At 40.5% G+C, this 21812-nt stretch overlaps 1 protein-coding gene across 2 annotated transcripts in view; it reads right to left on the bottom strand.

The window, feature by feature from the left end:
* Window positions 1-21812, bottom strand: part of rspo2 (R-spondin 2) — a 128702-nt gene that overhangs the window by 30241 nt on the left and 76649 nt on the right. The window contains exon 6 of one of the 2 annotated variants that reach the window (XM_072570993.1): window positions 10220-10265. The exons of the other annotated variant lie outside the window; for it this stretch is intronic. Within the exon in view, the coding sequence (XP_072427094.1) occupies window positions 10220-10265 (46 nt within the window). The remainder of the gene's footprint in view (window positions 1-10219; window positions 10266-21812) is intronic. 2 annotated transcript variants of the gene reach the window in all.

The raw sequence follows: 21812 nt of genomic DNA, 5'->3' as shown, positions 1-21812 counted from the left end.
TGTTCCAAAACGCCACAGAAGGTACAATGGGTGCAGATACAAGCTCATAAAATATAGGTTTACTTACTCTCCAGGTAAATAGAAGTGCCCAAAGTGAACACACATCTAAAATAAGGTGGTGGTTACCACAGTCTGTACAGTACTCAGATTTGACCTTTTCCCATATGACCAACAGTTTCTGGTTTTTACAGTTTCTTGATATGGTAACTGTCTCAATTAGACCCAAACAGCATGAATAGCAGACCAGGTTCTTAGTTCTCTGGTAGTTCAGTTTATATTTATAGCTCTTTTGACCAATTTTTTTTAAAAAGTATTTTTGCTCTCCCGTTTGGAAGCTCTCATTTTGTTCAATAAAGATTAATCGAAATATGTTTTGCTAAGCAGCTCTCAAGTCAGAAGTCTTCAACCAGTTGTGCATGAATTAAAAAAACTTCAAACTGCATAAAACAAAACAGTTTGCAGAGTCGATTAAGGCATCAAAGAGTCATTAAGGATGAGAAATTTGAGCTTAAAAGCAAATGTTAATTAATGGATATGTAATTAGAAATGGGAGGATTGCTAATTATCAGTGTATCAACCACGTCAAACTTAACATTGATCTGTCTTGGCTATTATTAGCATAGAGGTTTTGGTTTTTATGCCCACAGGGTCTAAAGAAATTGGTACAAAAAGTCTACAACTTCTGGGTTCAGAATTTTCATTAATCTCTAAAAACTTATCAAGCCGCTCTTCCATTACACTCATTGTAACAAAACAATTGCTTCACATCAAGTCAAGAATTCACAAAAATCAGTTGCTTTGAGTTGTCACAGTGCTTCTTGTGGATGGTGCTCACTGCTGCCATTATCCCCACAGGGAGTGAAGGAATTGTTGAAGCTGGTGAAATTGGGTGCTTATTTACTGGATTGCTTTGTTCTGTATGGAGGTGAGCTAGGGTTGCACTCATCCAGGAAAAAAAGGAGTATTCCATCAGTCTCTGGACTTCTGGCTTGTAAATGGCGCACAGGCTTTGGAGAGGATGAAAGTTCCTTTTACTCCAGTATCTGACATGCTCTTGAGGCCCACACAGGTGGTCAAATTCAATGTCTGGTTGATACTCGTAGTGGCAATTCAGTGATAGCGATGCCATTGAATGTCAAGGGGAGATGGCACAAATCTCTTGAGATGGTCCTTAGTTGACACTTGCATGGCATGAATGTGGGCACCATAAGGGAAGGTGATGAGTGGGACGGATTTGAAATGAAAGGAGAGATCTGGAGTGAGAGAGAGATGAAAAAAAAAGAACAAACTGCAAAGTCAGCAAATTAAACTCACTACTCTTAGTTCTTTAAATGCTGTGTTCCTCAATGCTTATTGCAAGTTTATTTCACTAGCTAGCGAGTTTAGAGAAGATTTGTAGCTCAGGTTGAGGTTCTGGATGATTTCACTAGTCAAGGTCTTAATTGTGTTACGAAGGTGTAAAGGTGTACTATACCCTAGAGTTAAAAAGCTAGCAGAACTACATGACAGCACCAAGTGTTCTAAACAAGGCAACATTTGGTCAAACAACTAGCTAAGAACGGTGTTGCCTGGATTCAAAAACAAATTCAGCCAGTTTAAATTTTGTCCCAAGATATCAAACTCCAATCAAGACTGACTTTAGTATTTTGACCATATTAAAACCAATAAAATGATTCAATATTTTGGGGTATAAGTATCCGATATTTTTAACAGTTACCCAGAACAGCAAAGAGCAGCCAAGCACCCACAACTAGAGAGAGACTGCTTACAGAAACATCTGCTCTCAAAAGACAGCTTTATCTATCAATGACCTGTGAAACAGAATCCCTAAGAAGAAGCAGCAAGACAGAGGAAAATCTACAGAGGACACTCAGCTGAGTTGACTGGTTTTGAAATGTGATTTTTTTTTTGTTGTCAATCGTAATTGAGTTTTTTTTTTAAAATCGGACCAGTATTGTAGAGGGGAAGGTAAAAGATTTGTTTAGAGAAAGGAGTTATAAATAGTTGTTAATTATTCTGTTACTCTTAAGTTGTTAATTTTTACTTTAAATAATGACTTTGGGATAGTTCCTTGCCTCTCAAATCTTCACAGATTACAGCATGGGGTGAATCTTTTCTGTGCTGCTGGATTAAATTAGCAGAAGGGTTTGCCCTATGTCGTAACAATTGTAACTTCAGCCCCTAATCCTGGTTAGGAAAGTGTATTTGGAGGGGTGACAGTGGAACGGTAATGTTACTGGATTTTTAACCCTGTGGGGAACATAGATTCAAATCTCACCATAACGGCAGATGGCAAAACTTAGGAATTCTTGTGGTCCCCTTGCCTCTGTACCAAAAGGTCTGGGCTTATGTCCCACCCCCTCTAGAGGTGGGGGTCATAACATCTCTGAACTGGGTGATTAAAAAATAATTTTGCCAACAGCCATGTTCATGAAGAAACACCAGAGCTCCAGTGATCTAAGCAGCTTAACAGACTCTAGCCTGGTTACTAACTGGATGGGAAACCTCCTGGGAATTCCAGGTGTTATAGACTATAGTCATCGTGTGGTGCAGTGGTAATGTCTCTGTCTCTAGACCAGAAGGTCTGGGTTCAAATCCTACCAAAATTAATTACAATGTATTAGCAAAGATGGTTTCAACAAAAGTGACCATTAAGCTGCTAGGTTTTTTGTTAAAAAAACAAATTCAACTGTTTCAATAATGCCCATTCAGGAATGAAGCCGGTTTTCCTTTTCCCCAGTCTGACATACTTGCAAATCCAGTCTCAGACTGATGTGAGTAACCTGTAACTTCCCAAACTGACCCAGCAAGTCTCCCATTGAGCTGCATTAAATCACTACAATCAGTGATTCAAGGCAGTGCATCACCTTCTCTGGGCAATTGAGCTTGGTAATAAACGCCATCAAAAACACACCTTTAAAAAAAAAGTGGGAAGTTAGATGTAAACAAATCAGAGTTGCAACATGTGGATAAACAGACCACCCACTATAACTAGCCTGCATCTGACATTGCTCAATGTCATATGAACCTTCACAGGGATTTATACTCTATAACTAACCATCCTAAGTATGATGGAGTTAGGTAGGTTGGTGTGGGGTGGCGAACAGCAGGGGCTGTGGGGTCACAGGTTTCACCAGTGCATTTAAAATGGGGGAAAATGTGAAGTTATTAGGTCAATTGGAATCCTATATTAAATAGGGGCTTCGAATGGAGACTGGGGAAACTTGTGATGAAGATTTATAGTAAGAACCAGAGTTCTAAATTAAAGGAAAATGTGTTTTGGATTTTCAGTATGTGTAGGTGACTTGATTTGTTAAGGGCTAACTTTTTTTTAAAAAATAAAGCCATGTTTTAAAACAGCACCTTCAAGAAATCATGAAGGTTATAGATAAGGTACCTAATGAGATAATTGTTGAAATATTTACTAGTTTAACTATTTATAATCCAGAGAGATAAAAATGGAGAGAGACCATAAGCAGATCTAATTCAAAAAAGAAAACATTCATAACAGAAGTGCAGTTTAGTTTTGGCAGGCTCCAGGCTGTCTAGAACTAGAAAGTCTTAATCCACTTAAGTAGACCAAATATAAAGACTGGGAAGGTCTTGGTTTTATTTAAAAAAACCTCAGTGAATTAATTTATCTATGCCTCAGAGGGGCAGAAATGAAAAGAATTACACAATGAAAAATTGCCAAAAGGAAATGTTTTCAACTTCCTCAGCTAATTAAGAAATTAAGGTGTGAGAAAACTTTCACTAAGATTGAGAGTCTGTCAAGGATATTGCTGGGAAACAAAAAAAAAAGAAGTGTTGAATTTTCCTTTATGTCATTTGCAATAAGATTTTTCCAAACAGTTACATATTAAACAGATACACGCCCATAGCTTTTGATTTTCTCGGTCATAAACCTGTCCTCCCGTTAAAAGTACATTGGCAGCCTCTTTTCAATGTAATACGGGAACCAATTTGCAAAAGCAAGACTTCTGGTCTTTATAGCCAGGTTTGACTCTGATCTGGCTTGTGCAGTATTACAATCAACAGTGAGCATAGCCATTCGTAGACAGTCAGACATCGAAAAGGTCACAGTGCAAGACTTTGGATCAAGAGCTGGATGACGACTTAAGTTTGAAGGCCCCCCCACAGAGATTGCTTGGTATGTAGGACTGCTGCCACAAACCCCTTTAAGCAGAGTTCATAAATTCAGTCTATTGGAAACAGGCCAGAAAGGGGTGCCAAAAGTACAGAAGTGGCAACTTGATGGTTTCAATAGCCTGTTTTGGCTCTGGAGCATTAGCGACAGCTTAAGGACAAATAAATGGCGAAGTTTCAGTGTAACACATTTATAGCCCACAGTAAAACAGAGAAGTCACAAGTTTGAGTGTGACAGGCAATGTGGACAGATTCAAGATTGTGGTGCTGGAAGAGCACAGCAGGTCAGGCAGCACCCGAGGAGCAGGAAAATCAATGGTTCCTGATGAAGGGCTTTTGCCCAAAACAAATCAGGCAATACGGACAGTGCTTTAAAATGTTTTCTCCATCTTTTAAGCTCTGGCTTCTAGTTCTTTCACAGTCTAAACAATTTTGCTCTGAATCCACATGTCAATATAAGCAATGAGCACCAACCAGTTATCAGATTTTCAATTAAGGTAGAATGATTGAATGCTATAGTCAGCACCTGCAGTCCTCACTTTCTCCTCAGTACCTACTCTATCTTATAATGGACAAGGAAACCCTGACAACCAACCATAGAGATCTAGATCCAGAAAGGTGGGCTCCAGCATGGATGAATTAATACAGTTTACAATCATCATGAAAGTTCCTCCTTTTAGGTTGGAGTGAAACTAATATTGGCAACTGAATCTGGAAAGAAGTTGGCCAGTGTGTGCGCAATTTGAAGCCCATTTTTCTTGTTTTAATATCAAACTTTTGAAAATTTGCTTTCCATGAATTTCCTACAGTTGTAGCTTCCATATTCTCACCACTAGCTCTCCCCAACCCCATAACATGGCCATGTTTACAGCATTTGATTAGATTCCCTACAGTGTGGAAACAGGCCCTTCAGCCCAACCAGTCCACACTGACCCTCTGAAGAGCAACTCACCAGACCCATTTCCCTCTGACTAATGCATCTAGCACTATGGGTAATTTAGCATGCCCAATTCACCTGACCTGCACATCTTTGAACTGTGGGAAGAAACCAGAGCACCCAGAGGAAACCCACGCAGACACAGACACAGACAGTCGCCCGAGGCTGGAATTGAACCTGGGACCCTGGTGCTGTAAGGCAACAGTGTTAACCACTGAGCCACTGTGCCTTTAAATGCAAATACGCAACAGAGAAAGCTCCAACTCGGAAATCAAATTTTGGACTGAAAAAGTCACCTGCAGTTTTCACCTCATCACTGAATACAGTTTGCACGCAATAAGTAGAAAGGTACGTTGTCATGAAAAACAACATCTTGTTGAACATTCAAGGAAATCTATTTCATAATGTAAGTCAAGAACAAAAACAGTACTGGAGAGAAGAATGTGATGTTTTTGAGACATCACAGAAGTAACTTAGCAGAAATTAAGCATGAGCAAAGGAAGTGGTCTTGCTGTTGCGAAAGAATGACCCACCACAACTCAGATAAATGCCTCACCATCCTAAACGGAGGAAAAGTGAGATTCTTGCTGGATCTTTAGCGAGCAGACAAGACCCCAACTGAACATTCTTTCTGGTTGTAATCTCACTACCTGGTTTGAGAAATATAGAGATATTAAACCTGTAAACTTCAGAAAAGCTATGCCTTCTTGCTGCAAGTTCAATAATTAAGTTGAGAAGAAATGAGACTCAACCAGGCCAGTGTTACAAACCATCCCCGATAACTCACAGGAGCCATGATCTCCATTTTCCTACATTTGTTTACCCTCCGGGGCTGCTATTGCAAATGGAACTGGGTCAACCTATCCCAGATTCAACCTACAGAGTCTTCTGACTTCTGAATGTAGATCAAAGCTCCAGAGATTGAACTACAGAATAATGCACAACAATGTCTTGATAGTGTGAATCCAGGTCTACCAATTTCATTGGACTATGGCCATTAATAATAAAAATGTACAAAAAAAATTTGAACCATAAGCATTGCCCTACATTATTTTGAAGGGATCTCCAGTTATAAAGAGCTGCGTGGAATTAAGAGTACTGAAATGTTTGAACAAGCAATATGTGCTGAAGGGTTTTGGCCACAGTCAACCGTGTGAACACAACAGGTCTGTACCAAGCAGCTCTCCCTACATTTCAACAATATTAATTACCATTACTGCCTGTGGGGAGACCACAGACATGTGGGCTAACCTTGAGCAATGCAAGTTCTGAGAAGTATGGCCTAAATTACATGGATACACAAATAAAACACATGGTAAGTCTCCTGCTTAAAAGACTCGTTGAAGTACTGAAGTAATTGAGGGAAAAAGGGTTTAACTGCATGTTAGAAAATGCAAATGGCTAGTGCTTAACCTCAGTTAGGCTCTCATTATTTTATTTCTCCTTGATCTGCTCTCTTATGCAGTTAAGATGTGGAAGATTCAATCAAATCTTTGTAAAGTTGAAACATATGGGCCATAGTTACCAAAACAGTTGAGAGAACCCCTCTTAGGACAGCACGGTGGCACAGTGGTTAGCACTGCTGCCTCAGTGCCAGAAACCCAGGTTCAATTCCCACTTTGGGCAACTGTCTGTGTGGAGTTTGCACATTCTCCCAGTGTCTGCGTGGGTTTGCTCTGGTTTCCTCCCACAGTCGAAAGATGTGGGGATCAGGTGAATTGGGCATGCTAAAATTGCCCGTAGTGTTAGGTGTAGGGGAATGGGTCTGGGTGGGTTGCTCTTCGGAGGTTTGGTGTGGACTTGTTGGGCCGAAGGGCCTGTTTCCATACTAATCTTCTCATTTGTCTTAACATATTTTCATACTTTTCGTCTCTCTCATTTTCAGGCTTGAATTTGTATCACAAAGATTTAGGTGGGAGATCACAAAAATCCCTCTATGATCCTATTCTAGAATTATAAACTGAAAGCTTTAGACTTGCAAATTCATCAGTTTAGAGGACCTAATAAATTTGATTCTGAATCATAGAAACTATACAGTGTAGACATAGGCCATTCGGCCCATTGAGTCTGCACCAACCTTGCAAAAAGTATCCCACCTAGGCCACACCTCTCCCCTGCATTTCCCAAGACTAATCCACCTAGTCTGCGTATCCCTGGATTCTTTAGCATTTAGCATGGCCAATCCACCTAACCTGCATATCTTTGGAATATGGGAAGAAACTAGAGAACCCAGAGGAAACCCACGCAGATACAGGGCAAATGTACAAACTCCACACAGACAGACGGTCACCCTAGGGGTGTTATTTAAGAGTAATATTATTTAAGAGTATTATTTAAGAGTAATATTGTGCTTAAACAATTCATGCAAAAAAAACCTAATAATTTGGGTTCAGTACACATTGATTTGCAGAAGATGAGGATTGCAGCACATTACTGCTGCTGCAAACCATAATCAAAAGATAATCCTGCAACACTGAAGGCTCAAACCGTGTAAAACACAAGAATTGTTGCATTCCCTTTAACTTGTGGGAATAAGAAAAAAAATCTAGTACAAGCCAAAAGATTTTCAAAAAGGTGATTTGTATTGAAAGGTTATAGAAATAATCTCCAGCAAATGTCAGTACGTTGACATCACTGGTTCTGCTTAGAAAGTTACTATCTTTTTGGAAAGTGACCCGGCATGAAAGATATATGGGCAAGGTGAAGTCTGCTCAGGTGAGTTTTCATTCTACCTTTACCAATGCGATGCAAAATACTTTCCATACAATATGGCCCAGCACAGTTTGAAGCAGCAATTGATCCTTAATGAAAGGAGTAGCGATCAGAGAAAAATTAAATATTCAAAATTATTTCTCAAAGAAAAATAAACATTTATTTGATTATGAATAAACTTGTGATGAAAGGAGATTAAAAAAAGAAATCAAAGGATTAATTAATTGCATTTTCTAGCATCGTTCAACACCTCTGGTTGTCCCAAAATACATAGATAAGCTGCAGAGCTGGGCTGAGAGGTGGCAAATGGAGTTTAATGCAGACAAGTGTGAGGTGATTCACTTTGGTGGGAGTAACCGGAATGCAAAGTACTGGGCTAATGGTAAGATTCTTGGTAGTGTAGATGAGCAGAGAGATCTCGGTGTCCAGGTACACAGATCCTTGAAAGTTGCCACTCAGGTTGACAGGGTTAAGGCGGCACACAGTGTTTTAGCTTTTATTAATAGAGGGATCGAGTTCTGGAACCATGAGGTTATGCTACAATTGTAGCAAACTCTAGTGCAGCCGCACGTGGAGTATTGTGTACAGTTCTGGTCACTGCATTATAAGAAGGATGTAGAACCTTTGGAAAGGGTGCAGAGGAGATTTACTAGGATGTTGCCTGGAATGGAAGGAAAGTCTTACGAGGAAAGGCTGAGGGACTGGAGGCTGTTTTTGTTAGAGCGAAGAAGGTTGAGAGGTGACTTAATAGAGACATACAAGATAATCAGAGGGTTAGATAGGGTGGACAGGAAGAGCCTTTTTCAAAATATGGTGACAGCGAGCACGAGGGGACATAGCTTTAAGTTGAGGGGTGTTAGATATAGGACAGATGTCAGAGGTAGTTTCTTTATTCAGAGAGTAGTAAGGGTATGGAATGCTTTGCCTGCAACAGTAGTAGATTCGCCAACTTTAAGTACATTAAAAATGGACAAGCAAATGGACATACATGGAATAGTGTAGGTTAGATGGGCTCCAGATTGGTATGACAGGTCGGTGCAACATCGAGGGCTGAAGGTCCTGTACTGTGCTGTAATGTTCTATCTCCAATAAAATGTTTACAGACTATTAATTACCTCTAAAGCATAGTTTCTATGCTAGATAGCAAATGCAGTGTTCAATTTATGCACAGCATGATCCCATATCAGCAGTCAAGCAATAACTAGAATACAGTTTACAGATGTCATTTTCCAGGAGTAAATTATTGCCCAGGATACTGGTTTGAACTCCCCATCCAGTGTCGAGATCCTTTATACTCACTGGAGATAAACACATGGGGAAACCGCTTTATATCATTCAAAAATAGGTACTCCCTCAGTATAGCAAGTTCTTACTTAAAGTTGTGTACGTTCCTGAAAGTCACAACTTTAAGTGAAACATCAATTCGCAAAAGAACCAAATGTTAAAACTTGAATTAGGTTGAATATGACATTTTTTTTATAGATTAAGATGAATATTGAAATGTTATACCTTCGAGGCTGAAAATTTAATGTCAATTTCTTAGAGGTAAATGAAATTACTCGCAAAATGTTTAAGACAAACTATGCAAGTTGCTACTTACAGTATCTTTATCTTGCCAACAATCTGGTTCACTTATCCTGTTAGTCACTGCAGACCCTCCCCATTGAGTTTCATTTTCTTCCCCATTCCCCAAGCCACCCTCATGTGCTTCCTTCTCCTGGACTTGTGTTCCTGTTCAAGATTCAGATTCAATCTGAAGCTGCAAGTCCAATTGTTTCATTATTGCACAGATGTTATAACTTTAAAAGACAAATAAAATGATTTGTCAAAAGAGTATGAAAAATTCTTCCCCCTTACTGCCCATATAGTCTGTTAAACAGCCAGTCAGCGATGTACCTAATGCAATACAAGGAGGCATAGAGTCCAGCCAATATGCAACCCTGAGATGGCATATTAGAATATATCATTAGCGTTAATAAATTTCCAAATATCAGTCTCAGTAAGGCCCAGACACCGATATATGTTATATAGGCAAAATGTAGAAAACCACATCTGATCATTGCAGCAGCAAATGAGCACTAGATTCTGGTAAAAGGAAATGGTTGCAAAAAGCTAGTCATAATAAGTTGGTACCAAAGACTGAAGAGGCGATAGCAACATTAGCAGTTATGAAAAGTCCTTAGCTTAATTGCCAGTCAGCAATTTGAGTTCAGAGCTGACGCTCACATCAATTAAAACTGAATGTTGCAACCTGAAGTACAGTAACCACAATGGAGAAGCAATTGTTAGTGCACCTTCTCAAGAAAAAGACGTGGCCAATTTCAAATTGACAGCTTACAAGAGGCCGGAGGACAGTCATCCTGGAATAAAGAAAAGCTCAAAAAGCAAGAAAAATAAGTGTTTGTATAACATTTACCCCCCTACCTGTCCACAGTTGATAGCAGATTCTGCCATCTTTTCCCTTTGGATACTGGGCAAAAGGAGAAAACAAAAGGCAGGTGTGACATTACTCCAATACTTCTTTGGCACGAGCATCACATACAGGCACTGCTCAGTCATTTCTTTTAAAAACAAAAAGTAAATAAAGCAGCAACCTCAAACAGCAACATGAAAAGCCAAGAAAAAAAAAAGAGAAGTCATCAAAATAAGAAAAGCATTCTGCTGATTCTTGGTATACTAACAATTTCTAAAAAACAGCACAAAAACGAACAGCAAGGATGAATTGCCACTCTGGTGTTATTGGGTCTCAAGCTCAATTATTCAAACGAACACTGACTTCACTTTAAAGATCGACAGATAAACAACACAGAAATATAGGACATCAAAACTCTTATTGCTTTGGGAAACTAAAGATTAGGAAGAATCCAATTCTCAAATATTTCAAGTGATGCCAGTAGATACCCTGACAAAATTCTTCCATTTTATAGAAGAGCAGCTTAAAGTCCAAATCAACTTTAGGATACAGAGGCTCGAGTTCATGTCACATCAACAGCCAAGGGAAAATATCATTCCTGATGAAGGGTTTATGCCCAAACCGTCGACTCTCCTGCTCCTCAGACGCAGCCTAGCCTGCTGTGTTTTTCAAATGCTACACTTTTCTCCTCGGATTGTGAGCATTTTCAGTCCTTATTTTCTCCACGGGAAAATCTCTACCAACACAAACCAACAGATGCCTGCTCAAAAATGTACAAACACGATTTCACCAACTTCACCTTTGCTAAAGAGTTCTGGAACTCATCTTTGCTCGTACATTAATCAACTCTTCGTGAAGGGCACTTCTGGTCAAAATTAAGGCGCATGTAACTGATGCACTGCTGAGTGTAGGACGCAGGTTTGAGGCAATTGTAGCAGGGTAGCAGCATCTACAGCAGTTCCAATCTGTAGCAACTATAGCAGTTGCAAATAGGGCCAGTAAAACATTCAAATCTTGTAGAAAATGTGTATTATATCACCTGATAAAACAATGCGCAGGATTGTGTGAAACAGGAGCAATGGTCTGTAGAGGACACTGGGCTAAGGTATGCAAAATGCCTGAGTACTTGGAAACACTCTAGGAACAACACAACGTGAGGAGGAGACAACCAGGAAGAATGCCAAAGATATTTCCAAACTTTCATCTCCAGTATGCAATCATAGTAACAAAGTCTAAGAGATAACCTCAGCTCCATAGATTATAGACACCAGCTTACAGATAGTACAAATGGGCAACATGATATATCACTTAACACCAAAAGACATGAAGTCTCTAACCTCAATCCAAGGGATATCCCTAAAAAAGAGATAAACAACATGCACTAAATTCCAAGGTGGACACAGATTCAAGTGTAACGATCATCCCAATTTCATCTTACAAAGCGATATATTTGGGAAAAATGAATGCGGTCACCCGTCACAATGTGGTGCAGTCCACACAATGTATGCCAAGTGCTCAAAGTTACCTCATACAATTATCCACCTTAAAAAATGTCAATATGGCTCCCTCATGATGGACATGTGAAATCCTTTACATAGTTGATGTAACAGGATCTTGATTCATTTATTTACCAAATAAAACAAGGCAAAAGACCTGAAGATGCTGGAGATATGAAATAAACAATAACAAACTGCTGGAGAAACTATAAGGGTCAATGGACTTGAAACATTTACACTTTTTACTTTTCACAGATGCTAACAGACTGGCTGAGTTCCACAGATGCTAACAGACATGCACATATTTGTCAGAGTATGTTCCTTATTTTTCAAAATGGAAAATAAAAAAAAAAGAGGATGTTGTATTATTGCATGGATTTTGAAGCCTCTATACCATACAGAGGGTTAGATGACATCATATGTGGCACTCCAGTGAGAGTGGTCTCGATTTTAATCTCTATAGTCAGTTGGTCAGTTAAGCAAGCATCCAAGCTGACAGTCAGCCAGATAACTATATATCAAATAGTAGATGTACTGTGATTTTCTACATTTTAGTCCAGATAACACATACCACAGAGGGGCAGGTTCTGTTTGAGACATCTCTTGTATTGTAATAATATGTGATTACAATATCAAAAGATTTACACACACAAACAATGTGGATTCTGTTTACTGATGTTGTTGTACATTATATACACACAGCTGACCGACTACACTGACTCTATTACACAAAGACAGGGACTGAAAGGGAGGCGGTATAATGCCATCATGTCATATAACTGTCCAGACCTGTCCAAAATTAAATCTCTGCTATATAGAACTCTGGTAGCATAAGTAGACATAGAACCCTAACTATAAGCAAGTTTGAAATGCCAGATTTGTGTACACAGTCACCTTGTTAATAAGTTTCCAAATATTTAAAAAAAAAAGCGGTCTCAACAATAACAGGGAGTCTTGGTATACGTTACATGGGTTAATAATAGAAAAATCCCTCATCTCCAGAGCTGAAGAGTCACTAGATCTGAAGTGCTGACTCTACTTTCTTTCCTTAGATGCTGCCAGACCTGCTGGTTTTTCTTACATTAAAGTAAACCTGATGATGCCTAACAAGATTACAGGACCCAGTTAGATATGAACGTTAAAACGAGAGACAATTAAAACAGGCATTTAAAGAAAGACCTTCCTGTACCCCAGCAGAAGTCTAGCTTCCATGGAAAGTAGATGGCGTAAAGCCACACCTTCTGATTTATAACTGAGTGCTGACAAGTGAACCACAGCTGGCAAGATATCCCCCACTCTACCATTCTTTTTGAATGTTTCTAGCAACCACATTATTAAATTAAGCCAGATGGCTTTTAAAACAAATATGCGCATTATGTTTCTATAATAAAAGAAATCCCCAGTAAAAGTACCCCACTTAGGAATCAGGCCTTATCAGTCTGCCTGTGCAGACTCAGTGAGAGTCCCAAGCCGATCCCTACAATACATATCATTCACAAATACCTCCCACAGCTATAACATCCAAAGAGATAGGTCTGTAACCCAAGCTTAGCCCAACAGTTCTGCTCAAATACTGCATTATACAGTTCTAAACTAGTTTGAAAATCATATCTGGCATGACAGTCAAGATAACCAGCTAGCTAAAGTTTCAGTTACAACACAGTTACCAAAACCATTACGTCAAACTAACGACATATTTAACTCAATATGGCTTCACTTCGATCTAGTTGCATTGTGGCATTGTCTTGGCTACATGTCACCGTTCCTAGGGAGAATAATCAAATTAAAATTTGTTTATCAGATTACAGGAATACTGCAGCAGAATTGTTCGCTGAGCATTTAAATTTCATTTCTATAGAGTCATTGATCAGATAAAAATCCTAATAGAAAAATCAAAAAAAAACTGGTCTGCTGACTGCATCACAGTCACTCAATTCTCCTCTTCACCAATACCACCCCACCCCCATGCAAGATTCACACAGCTAGTAAACACAGGAGTAATATCAATATATAGCAATGAAACCATGACACTCAAACATTTCGAAGACAGAAAGAGTGGTTTATCCATCCTGCACCAAGCACTGAAAAACAAGAGAGTTTCCTTTGAGACAGCACACTTTTCAGAGGGGCCAGTGAGGGATATAATCAAAAACAAGTACAGATGTATTAACCTAACACTTCCTCATGAGATTCTGTGGCATAATATACTTAATGTATATTTAAGTGAATTATGCAATTTGATGGCATGACTAATTAAACTTACAAGTCTATTTGGCCTGTATTTGTAAGAGATGGCCATCTACCAAAGATATCTATATCCACAGACTGGTCCCAGCTGCTGAAAGTGCCCCTGCTTGTGGACAATTACTTTATGAAAACTTCATTCATGGGATGTGGGAAGCATAGGCTCAGCCAGCATTTATTGTCCATCCCTTGCTGCCTCTGAAAGCCTTCTTGAAACACGGTAGTTCATTTGGTGTAGGGATGATTGGTGTTAGGGAGGGATTTCCAGGACTTTGACTCTGTGACACTGAAGTAACGGTAAAATCTTCACAAGTCTGAATGGCAAGTAGCTTGGATGGAACTTGCAGGTGGTGGTATTTCCATGTATCTGCGGCACTTGCCCTTGCAGTGGGCAGGAGTTTGGAAGTTGCAGTTTTAGGGGCCTTGGTGGATTTTTTCTTCTTTTTTCATGGGATGAGGATGTCGCTGGCAAGGCCAGCATTTATTGCCTCTCCCCAATTGTCCAAAGGGCTATTAAAAGTCAAACACGTGGCTGTGGGTCTGGAGTCACATGTTGGCCAGACCAGGTAAGGATGTCAGTTTCCTTCCCTGAAGGAAGGGCATTAGTGAACCAGATGGGTTTTCACAACAATCAGCAATGGGTTCATGGTCATCATTAGACTCTTCATTCCAGATTTTTGCTGAATTCAAATTCCACTATCTGCCATAGCTGGGTTCGAACCCGGGTCCCCAGAACATGACCTGGGTCTCTGGATTAACAGTCCAGTGATAATACCACTATGCCATTGCATCCCCTGCAGTACTATGGAGAACTTGAGTTAAATAACAACTTCGCTATCAAACTTTAAAAGTTTTAAACAACAGTATGGTGACTCTAGTCAATGCATTACCCAGAGATATCAATGAACCAGAAAATGACTGTCACCTGTTATGTTGCATTGAAACAAATGCAGTATGTACCTGTTCTGTCTACATTAATACACACAGCTTTGAAATTCCAAGCCCAACCTGTCCAAGCTTTCCTCTTATGACAACCCACCCAAAAGTACTACTAATCTAGTGAACTTCACTGAACCATCTCCAATGCATTTACATCCTTCCTTAAACAAGGAGACCAAAACTACAGAGTACCCGAGATGCGGTCTCACCAACCTTGTATAACTCAAACAGAACTTCTTTCTTTATTTTCAATTCTGAACAGAACTAGGGGACATAGTCTCAAAAGAAGATTTAAGACTGAGTTGAGGAGGAACTTCTTCACCCAAAGGGTTGTGAATCGGTGAAATTCCCTGCCCAGTGAAGCAGTTGAGGCTACCTCATTGAATGTTTTTAAGGCAACGATCGGTAGATGTTTTGAGAAGTAACGAATTAAGGGTTATGGTGAGCGGGGTGAGGGTTATGGTAAGTCAAGCTGAATTCACAAAAAGATCAGCCACAATCGTAATGAATGGCAGAGCAGGCTCGATGGACCAGATGGCCTACTCCCGCACCCATTTATGTTTCATGTTCTTATGTTCTGGTCAGGAAAGCACACCATTTGCTGCCTTAATTACTTGTTACACCCATATAATAACTTTGACTCATGTACTAGAACAACTTTAACTTCCTGCATTTTGGAACTTGGCAACAGTCTTCCTTTCAAAAAAAAACTTCATTTTCCCAACATTATATTCTAGTTGTCAGATATCAATGGCTTGACTGAGTAAGCAAACATCTATCCGCATCCTCGAGGTCTTTTTCACTGTATACTTTCCTACCTTTGTCATCTGCCAATTCAGTTATCAGCCTTCACTCCCCTCATACAAATCTATTTGGATGAATTAAAAGCTATCCATCATGTGGGGAAGAACATCCATGACATTCTAGACAAGAGATGTGCTTGGTTTTGATTGAGACTTGATTAAACAGGATAAAGTTCATTAATATTAATTAGTAACGAATTAATTAATATTAATTACATTACCTTAGAGATCCAGGATAGTTTCAAGAGACATCAAGCTCAACTTAATTCACACTACTGAAACATTCTCATGCAGCTTTAGTAATACGCACAGTAGTAAAATACAGTAACTTGGATATTATTAGAGGCTTCAGTTTAGCAGCTTCAGGAATAAGCCCTTTATATCTTGAAGGACAGTGTGTACTCATGCCATTGACACTTTCAGGTACGTACTATCTTATACAACAGCCAGCAGCTCTCAGAATTACACAGCACTGACATTAGAAGGAATATTTAAGTTAAAGTTTGACTGAAAGAGCGTGCCAGCTTTTACTTGGATGACGCACACAAACAAACAAACATTGAGCAGAATTAACTGATTGCTTCTTTCAAGTTGTGGAGTTGGATTTCTTCCTCCTCTTCCTCCCTCCCCCCCTGCATGGTCATGGATCACTTTCCTCTTCCCTCCCTACACGTCACCTTCTGATCAGCTGAAACTGCAAAGATTCCAATTCAGGTCAAGTGTCAGCTGTGGCTCCACTCTAGGTATTCAACCACAAAATATAGAGTCAGGCATTCTGCGGTGGAACAAGGTACTGCAATACTAGGCAAACCATGACTTAACCATGTAAAAAGTTTCCAGGAGTACTGAGCTGAATTGTGATGAATTGAACAAATTAAGGCAGAATCCAGATATCATTCTGGTGTCCGATATCATTAAGCACAAATTCCTTGCTCTCATACTCTATGCCTCTATTAATAAACCCTGGTTAACATATCCTTTAGTAACTGTTCTCTCCATCAGTCCTGCCATCTTCACTAACATACAAATACATCATGTCCTTCTGCTCCTCAACCATCTTTAGAATTGTATCCACTCAATTACATAAATACACTATTTTATATTGTCTAACCATGTTGCATGAAAATGTATAACCTCACTTCTCTGCATGGAGCTTCATCAAACTGGATTCTGGGTAATCCAAGATGGAGGACAGGAAAAGTTTCTGGCTGTAAGAGCTGCTCTTTTGGAGGTATTTTAGGTGTTGGAGGCTATTTCCTCAAATTCCAGGAGCAGCAATTACTGTTTTATATGCTGTTGCATTGTTTTGGAACTTTGGAAAAAAAAGTCAGAATAACAGCAGTTTAAAAAGGGAGAAGAGCAGACAAAGGAAGCACAGTGAGGAGGGAGAGGAGAGTGGGGGCTGGAGAGTGGGGGCAGGGGAGGGAAAAGAGGGGGCCTGCACAGTTCCTACCTTTGCTGTTTGAATTCATGTATCGTTGGATATCGGAGTGCATCTGGGAAAATTAACGTGAACTTCACAACTAATCTTGGAGGAATTGTTGGGTGAAGTTCACAGCACAGAATCAGATAAGTTAATTGTTGTTTTAAGTCTGTCCAAGAGAAAGGCTGCAGTAGTGAGTATAGTGGATTCTTTCTTGATTATATGTTTTTTGGAGATAAGTCTCTTGATTAAACTTAAAATATAAGCCATAGCTATTAATTTAACCTGGGGCAGTGTTTGTAGAGGAATAAGACAGTGTGATTTTCTGGGTCTGTAGATTGTGAAGGAACAAAAATTGCCTTTATCGTGATATGTACTTGTCAGATGTGGGAGTTTAGAGAGAGTTTAAGGGTTACTGCAGATTATATCTGCCAAAAATGCTGTTGGATGCGAATCTTATCAGATAGAGTGGATCGGTTGGAGAGACAGATTGAAGCGATGAGGAATTGCAACAGCAACAGCAACAGTATGTGATGGATGGCAGTTATAGGAAGGGGGAGGGGTGGGGGAAAAAAAAGGTGGGGAAGTCTCAGATACAGTCACATACATGGGTTAACTCCAGGAAGGGCAAGAGAGGTAGGCAGCTAGTGCAGAAGTATTTTGTGGATATACCCATTTCAAACAGGTATGCTGTTTTGGAAAATGTAGAGGGTGATGGATTCTCATGGGAACATAGCAAGAATAGCCAAGTTTCTGGTATTGAGACTGGCTCTAGTGCAATGAGGGGTACGTTTGCTTCCAAGAGATCAATTGCGTTAGGGGATTCTGTAGTCAGAGGTACAGACAGACGTTTGTGGCCAGCAGAGGAAAAAGCAGAATGGTGTGTTGTTTCCCTGGTGCCAGGATCAAGGATGTCTCAGAGAGGGTGCAGAATGTTCTCACAGGGAGGCCCTCAAGGGTAGTAATATCTGGAATACTCCCAGTGCCACGAGCTAGTGAGGACAGGAATAAGAGGATACAGTAGATGAATGCATGGCTGAGGAGCTGGTGTATGGGAGAAGGATTCACATTTTTGGATCATTGGAATCTCTTTTGGGGTAGAAGTGACCCGTACAAGGAGGACAGATTGCACCTAAATTGGAAGGGGACTAATATACTGGCAGGGAAATTTGCGAGAACTGCTCGGAGGATTTAAACTAGTAAGGTGGGGGGGTGGGACCCAGGGAGATAGTGAGGAAAGAAATCGATTGGATTCGGGTACAGCCAAGAACAGAAGTGAGTCAAACAGTCAGGGCAGGCAGGGACAAGGTAGGACTAATAAGTTAAACTACATTTATTTCAATGCAAGGGGCCTAACAGGGAAGGCAGATGAACTCAGGGCATGGTTTGGAACATGGGACTGGGATATCATAGCAATTACGGAAACATGGCTCAGGGATGGGCAGGACTGGCAGCTTAATGTTCCAGGAAACAAATACTACAGGAAGGATAGAAAGAAAGGCAAGAGAGGAGGGGGATTTGCATTTTTGAAAAGGGATAGCATTACAGTTGTGCGGAGGGAGGACAATCCCGGAAATACATCCAGGGAAGTTATTTGGGTGGAACTGAGAAATAAGAAAGGGATGATCACCTTATTGGGATTGTATTATAGACCCCCCAATAGTCAGAGGGAAATTGAGAAACAAACTTGTAAGGAGATCTCAGCTATCTGTAAGAATAATAGGGTAGTTATGGTAGGGGATTTTAACTTTCCAAACATCGACTGGGACTGCCATAGTGTTAAAGGTTTAGATGGAGAGGAATTTCTGAAGTGTGTACAAGACCATTTTCTGATTCAGTATGTGGATGTACCTACTAGAGAAGGTGCAAAACTTAACCTACTCTTTGGAAACAAGGCAGGGCAGGTGACTGAGGTGTCAGTGGGGGAGCACTTTGGGGCCAGCGACCATAATTCTATTAGCTTTAAAATAGTGATGGAAAAGTATAGACCAGATCTAAAAGTTGAAGTTCTAAATTGGAGAAAGGCCAATTTTGACGGTATTAGGCAAGAACTTTCAAAAGCTGGTTGGAGGCAGATGTTCGCAGATAAAGGGACAGCTGGAAAATGGGAAGCCTTCAGAAATGAGATAAGAATCCAGAGAAAGTATTTGCCTGTCAGGGTGAACAGGGAAGGCTTGTAGGTATAGGGAATGCTGGATGACTAAAGAAATTGAGGGTTTGGTTAAGAAAAAAAAAGGAAGCATATGTCAGGTATAGACAGGATAAAGCGAGTGAATCCTTCGAAGAGTATAAACGAAATAAGAGTATACTTAAGAGGGAAATCAGGAGGGAAAAAAGGGGACATGAGATAGCTTTGGCAAATAGAATTATGGAGAATCCAAAAGGGTTTTTACAAATATATTAAAAGGACAAAAGGGTAACTAGGGAGAGAATAGAGCTCCTCAAAGATCAGCAAGGTGACCTTTGTGTGGAGCCACAGAAAATGGGGGAGATACTAAGTGAATATTTTGCATCAGTATTTACTGTGGAAAAGGATATGGAAGATATAGACTGTAGAGAATTAGATGGTGACATCTTGCAAAATGTCCAGATTACAGAGGAGGAAGTGCTGCATGCCTTGAAACGGTTAAAAGTGGATAAATCCCCAGGACCTGATCAGGTGTACCCGAGAACTCTGTGGGAAGCTAGAGAAATGATTGCTTGGCATCTTGCTGAGATATTTGTATCATCGATAGTCACAGGTGAGGCGCTGGAAGACTGGAGGTTGGCTAACGTGGTGCCACTGTTTAAGAAGGGCAGTAAAGACAAGCCAGGGAACTATAGACCAGTGAGCCTGACCTCAGTGGTGGGCAAGTTGTTGGAGGGAATCCTGACGGACAGGGTGTACATGTATTTGGTAAGACAAGGACTGATTTGGGATAGTCAACATGGCTTTGTGTGTGGGAAATCATGTCTCACAAACTTGATTGAGTTTTTTTGAAGAGTTAACAAAGAAGATTGAGGGCAGAGCAGTAGATGTGATCTATATGGACTTCAGTAAGGCATTCGACAAGGTTCCCCATGGGAGACTGATTAGCAAGGTTAGATCTCATGGAATACACGGAGAATTAGCCATTTGGATCCAGAACTGGCTCAAAGGTAGAAGACAGGGGGTGGTGGTGGAGGGTTGTTTTTCAGACTGGAGGCCTGTGACCAGTGGAGTGCCACAAGGATCGGTGCTGGGCCCTCTACTTTTTGTCATTTACATAAATGATTTGGATGGGAGCATAAGAGGTACAGTTAGTAAGTTTGTAGATGACACCAAAATTCGAGGTGTAGTGGTCAGGGAAGACGGTGACCTCAGACTACAAAAGGATCTTGACCAAATGGGCCAATGGGCTGAGAAGTGACAGATGGAGTTTAATTCAGATAAATGCGAGGTGCTGCATTTTGCGAAAGCAAATCTTAGCAGGACTTCTACACCTTAAATGGTAAGGCCCTAGGGAGTGTTGCTGAACAAAAAGAGACCTTGGAGTGCAGACTCCTTGAAAGTAGAGTCACAGGTAGATAGGATAGCGAAGAAGGCGTTTGGTATGCTTTCCTTTTTTGGACAGAGTATTGAGAAGAGGAGTTGGGAAGTCATGTTGCGGCTGTACAGGACATTGGTTAGGCCACTGTTGGGAATATTGCAATTCTGGTCTCCTTCCTATCGGAAAGATGTTGTGAAACTTGAATGGGTTCAGAAAAGATTTACAAGGATGTTGCCAGGATTGGAGGATTTGAGCTACAGGGAGAGGCTGCACAGGCTGGGGCTGGTTTCCCTGGCGTGACGGAGGCTGAGGGGTGACCTTATAGACATTTACAAAATTATGAGGGGCATGGATAGGATAAATAGACAAGGTCTTTTCCCTGGTTTGGGGAGTCCAGAACTAGAGGCATAGGTCTAGGGTGAGAGGGGAAAGATACAAGAGAGACCTAAGGGACAACCTTTTCACGCAGAGGGTGGTACATGTATGGAATGAGCTGCCAGAGGACGTGGTGGAGGCTGGTACAATTGCAACATTTAAGAGGCATTTGGATAGGTATATGACTAGGAAGGGTTTGGAAGGATATGGGCTGGGTGCTGGCAGGTGGGACTAGATTGAGTTGCGATATCTGGTCGGCCTGGATGGGTTGGACCGAAGGAGCTGTTTCCATGCCTTACATCTCTATGACTATGTTATCTATCCACCCATATCATCTTCTCATCCCAGTCCTTTGAGTGCTTCTCTTAGCTCTCTAGGGGTAGAGGCCTGTATTCCAGGCTTTATAATTATTTTCTGTACCTGATCATTGCATTTTCATGATCTGTGTACCTGGACCTTCTTTATTCTTTGGTGGTAAGAGTTGCTGTTTGCAAGGCCAACATTTGTGGCCCATCACTAATTGATTTTGAACAGACTGACTGGCTAGGACCATTTCAGAGGTTAGTTAAGAGTCATCCACATTGTTGAGGGTTTGCAGTCACAAGTAGACATTTCCAAGTGATGAAAAGTAAGGAATAGTGGGGTAACATGACAAGATGATAAAGTACCCTGTCCAATTGCATTACAACATGGAAACAGATCCTTTGGTCCAATTCACCCAAGCTAACCAGATATCCCAACCCAATCTCGTCCCATTTGCCAGCACTTGGCTCATATCCCTCTAAACCCTTCCCATTCACATATAAGGCATCTGG

Source organism: Chiloscyllium punctatum, chromosome 5 (genome assembly GCF_047496795.1).
Source record: "Chiloscyllium punctatum isolate Juve2018m chromosome 5, sChiPun1.3, whole genome shotgun sequence".
Taxonomy (NCBI): Eukaryota; Metazoa; Chordata; class Chondrichthyes; order Orectolobiformes; family Hemiscylliidae; genus Chiloscyllium; species Chiloscyllium punctatum.
This window is presented reverse-complemented; position numbering and strand designations above follow the sequence as displayed.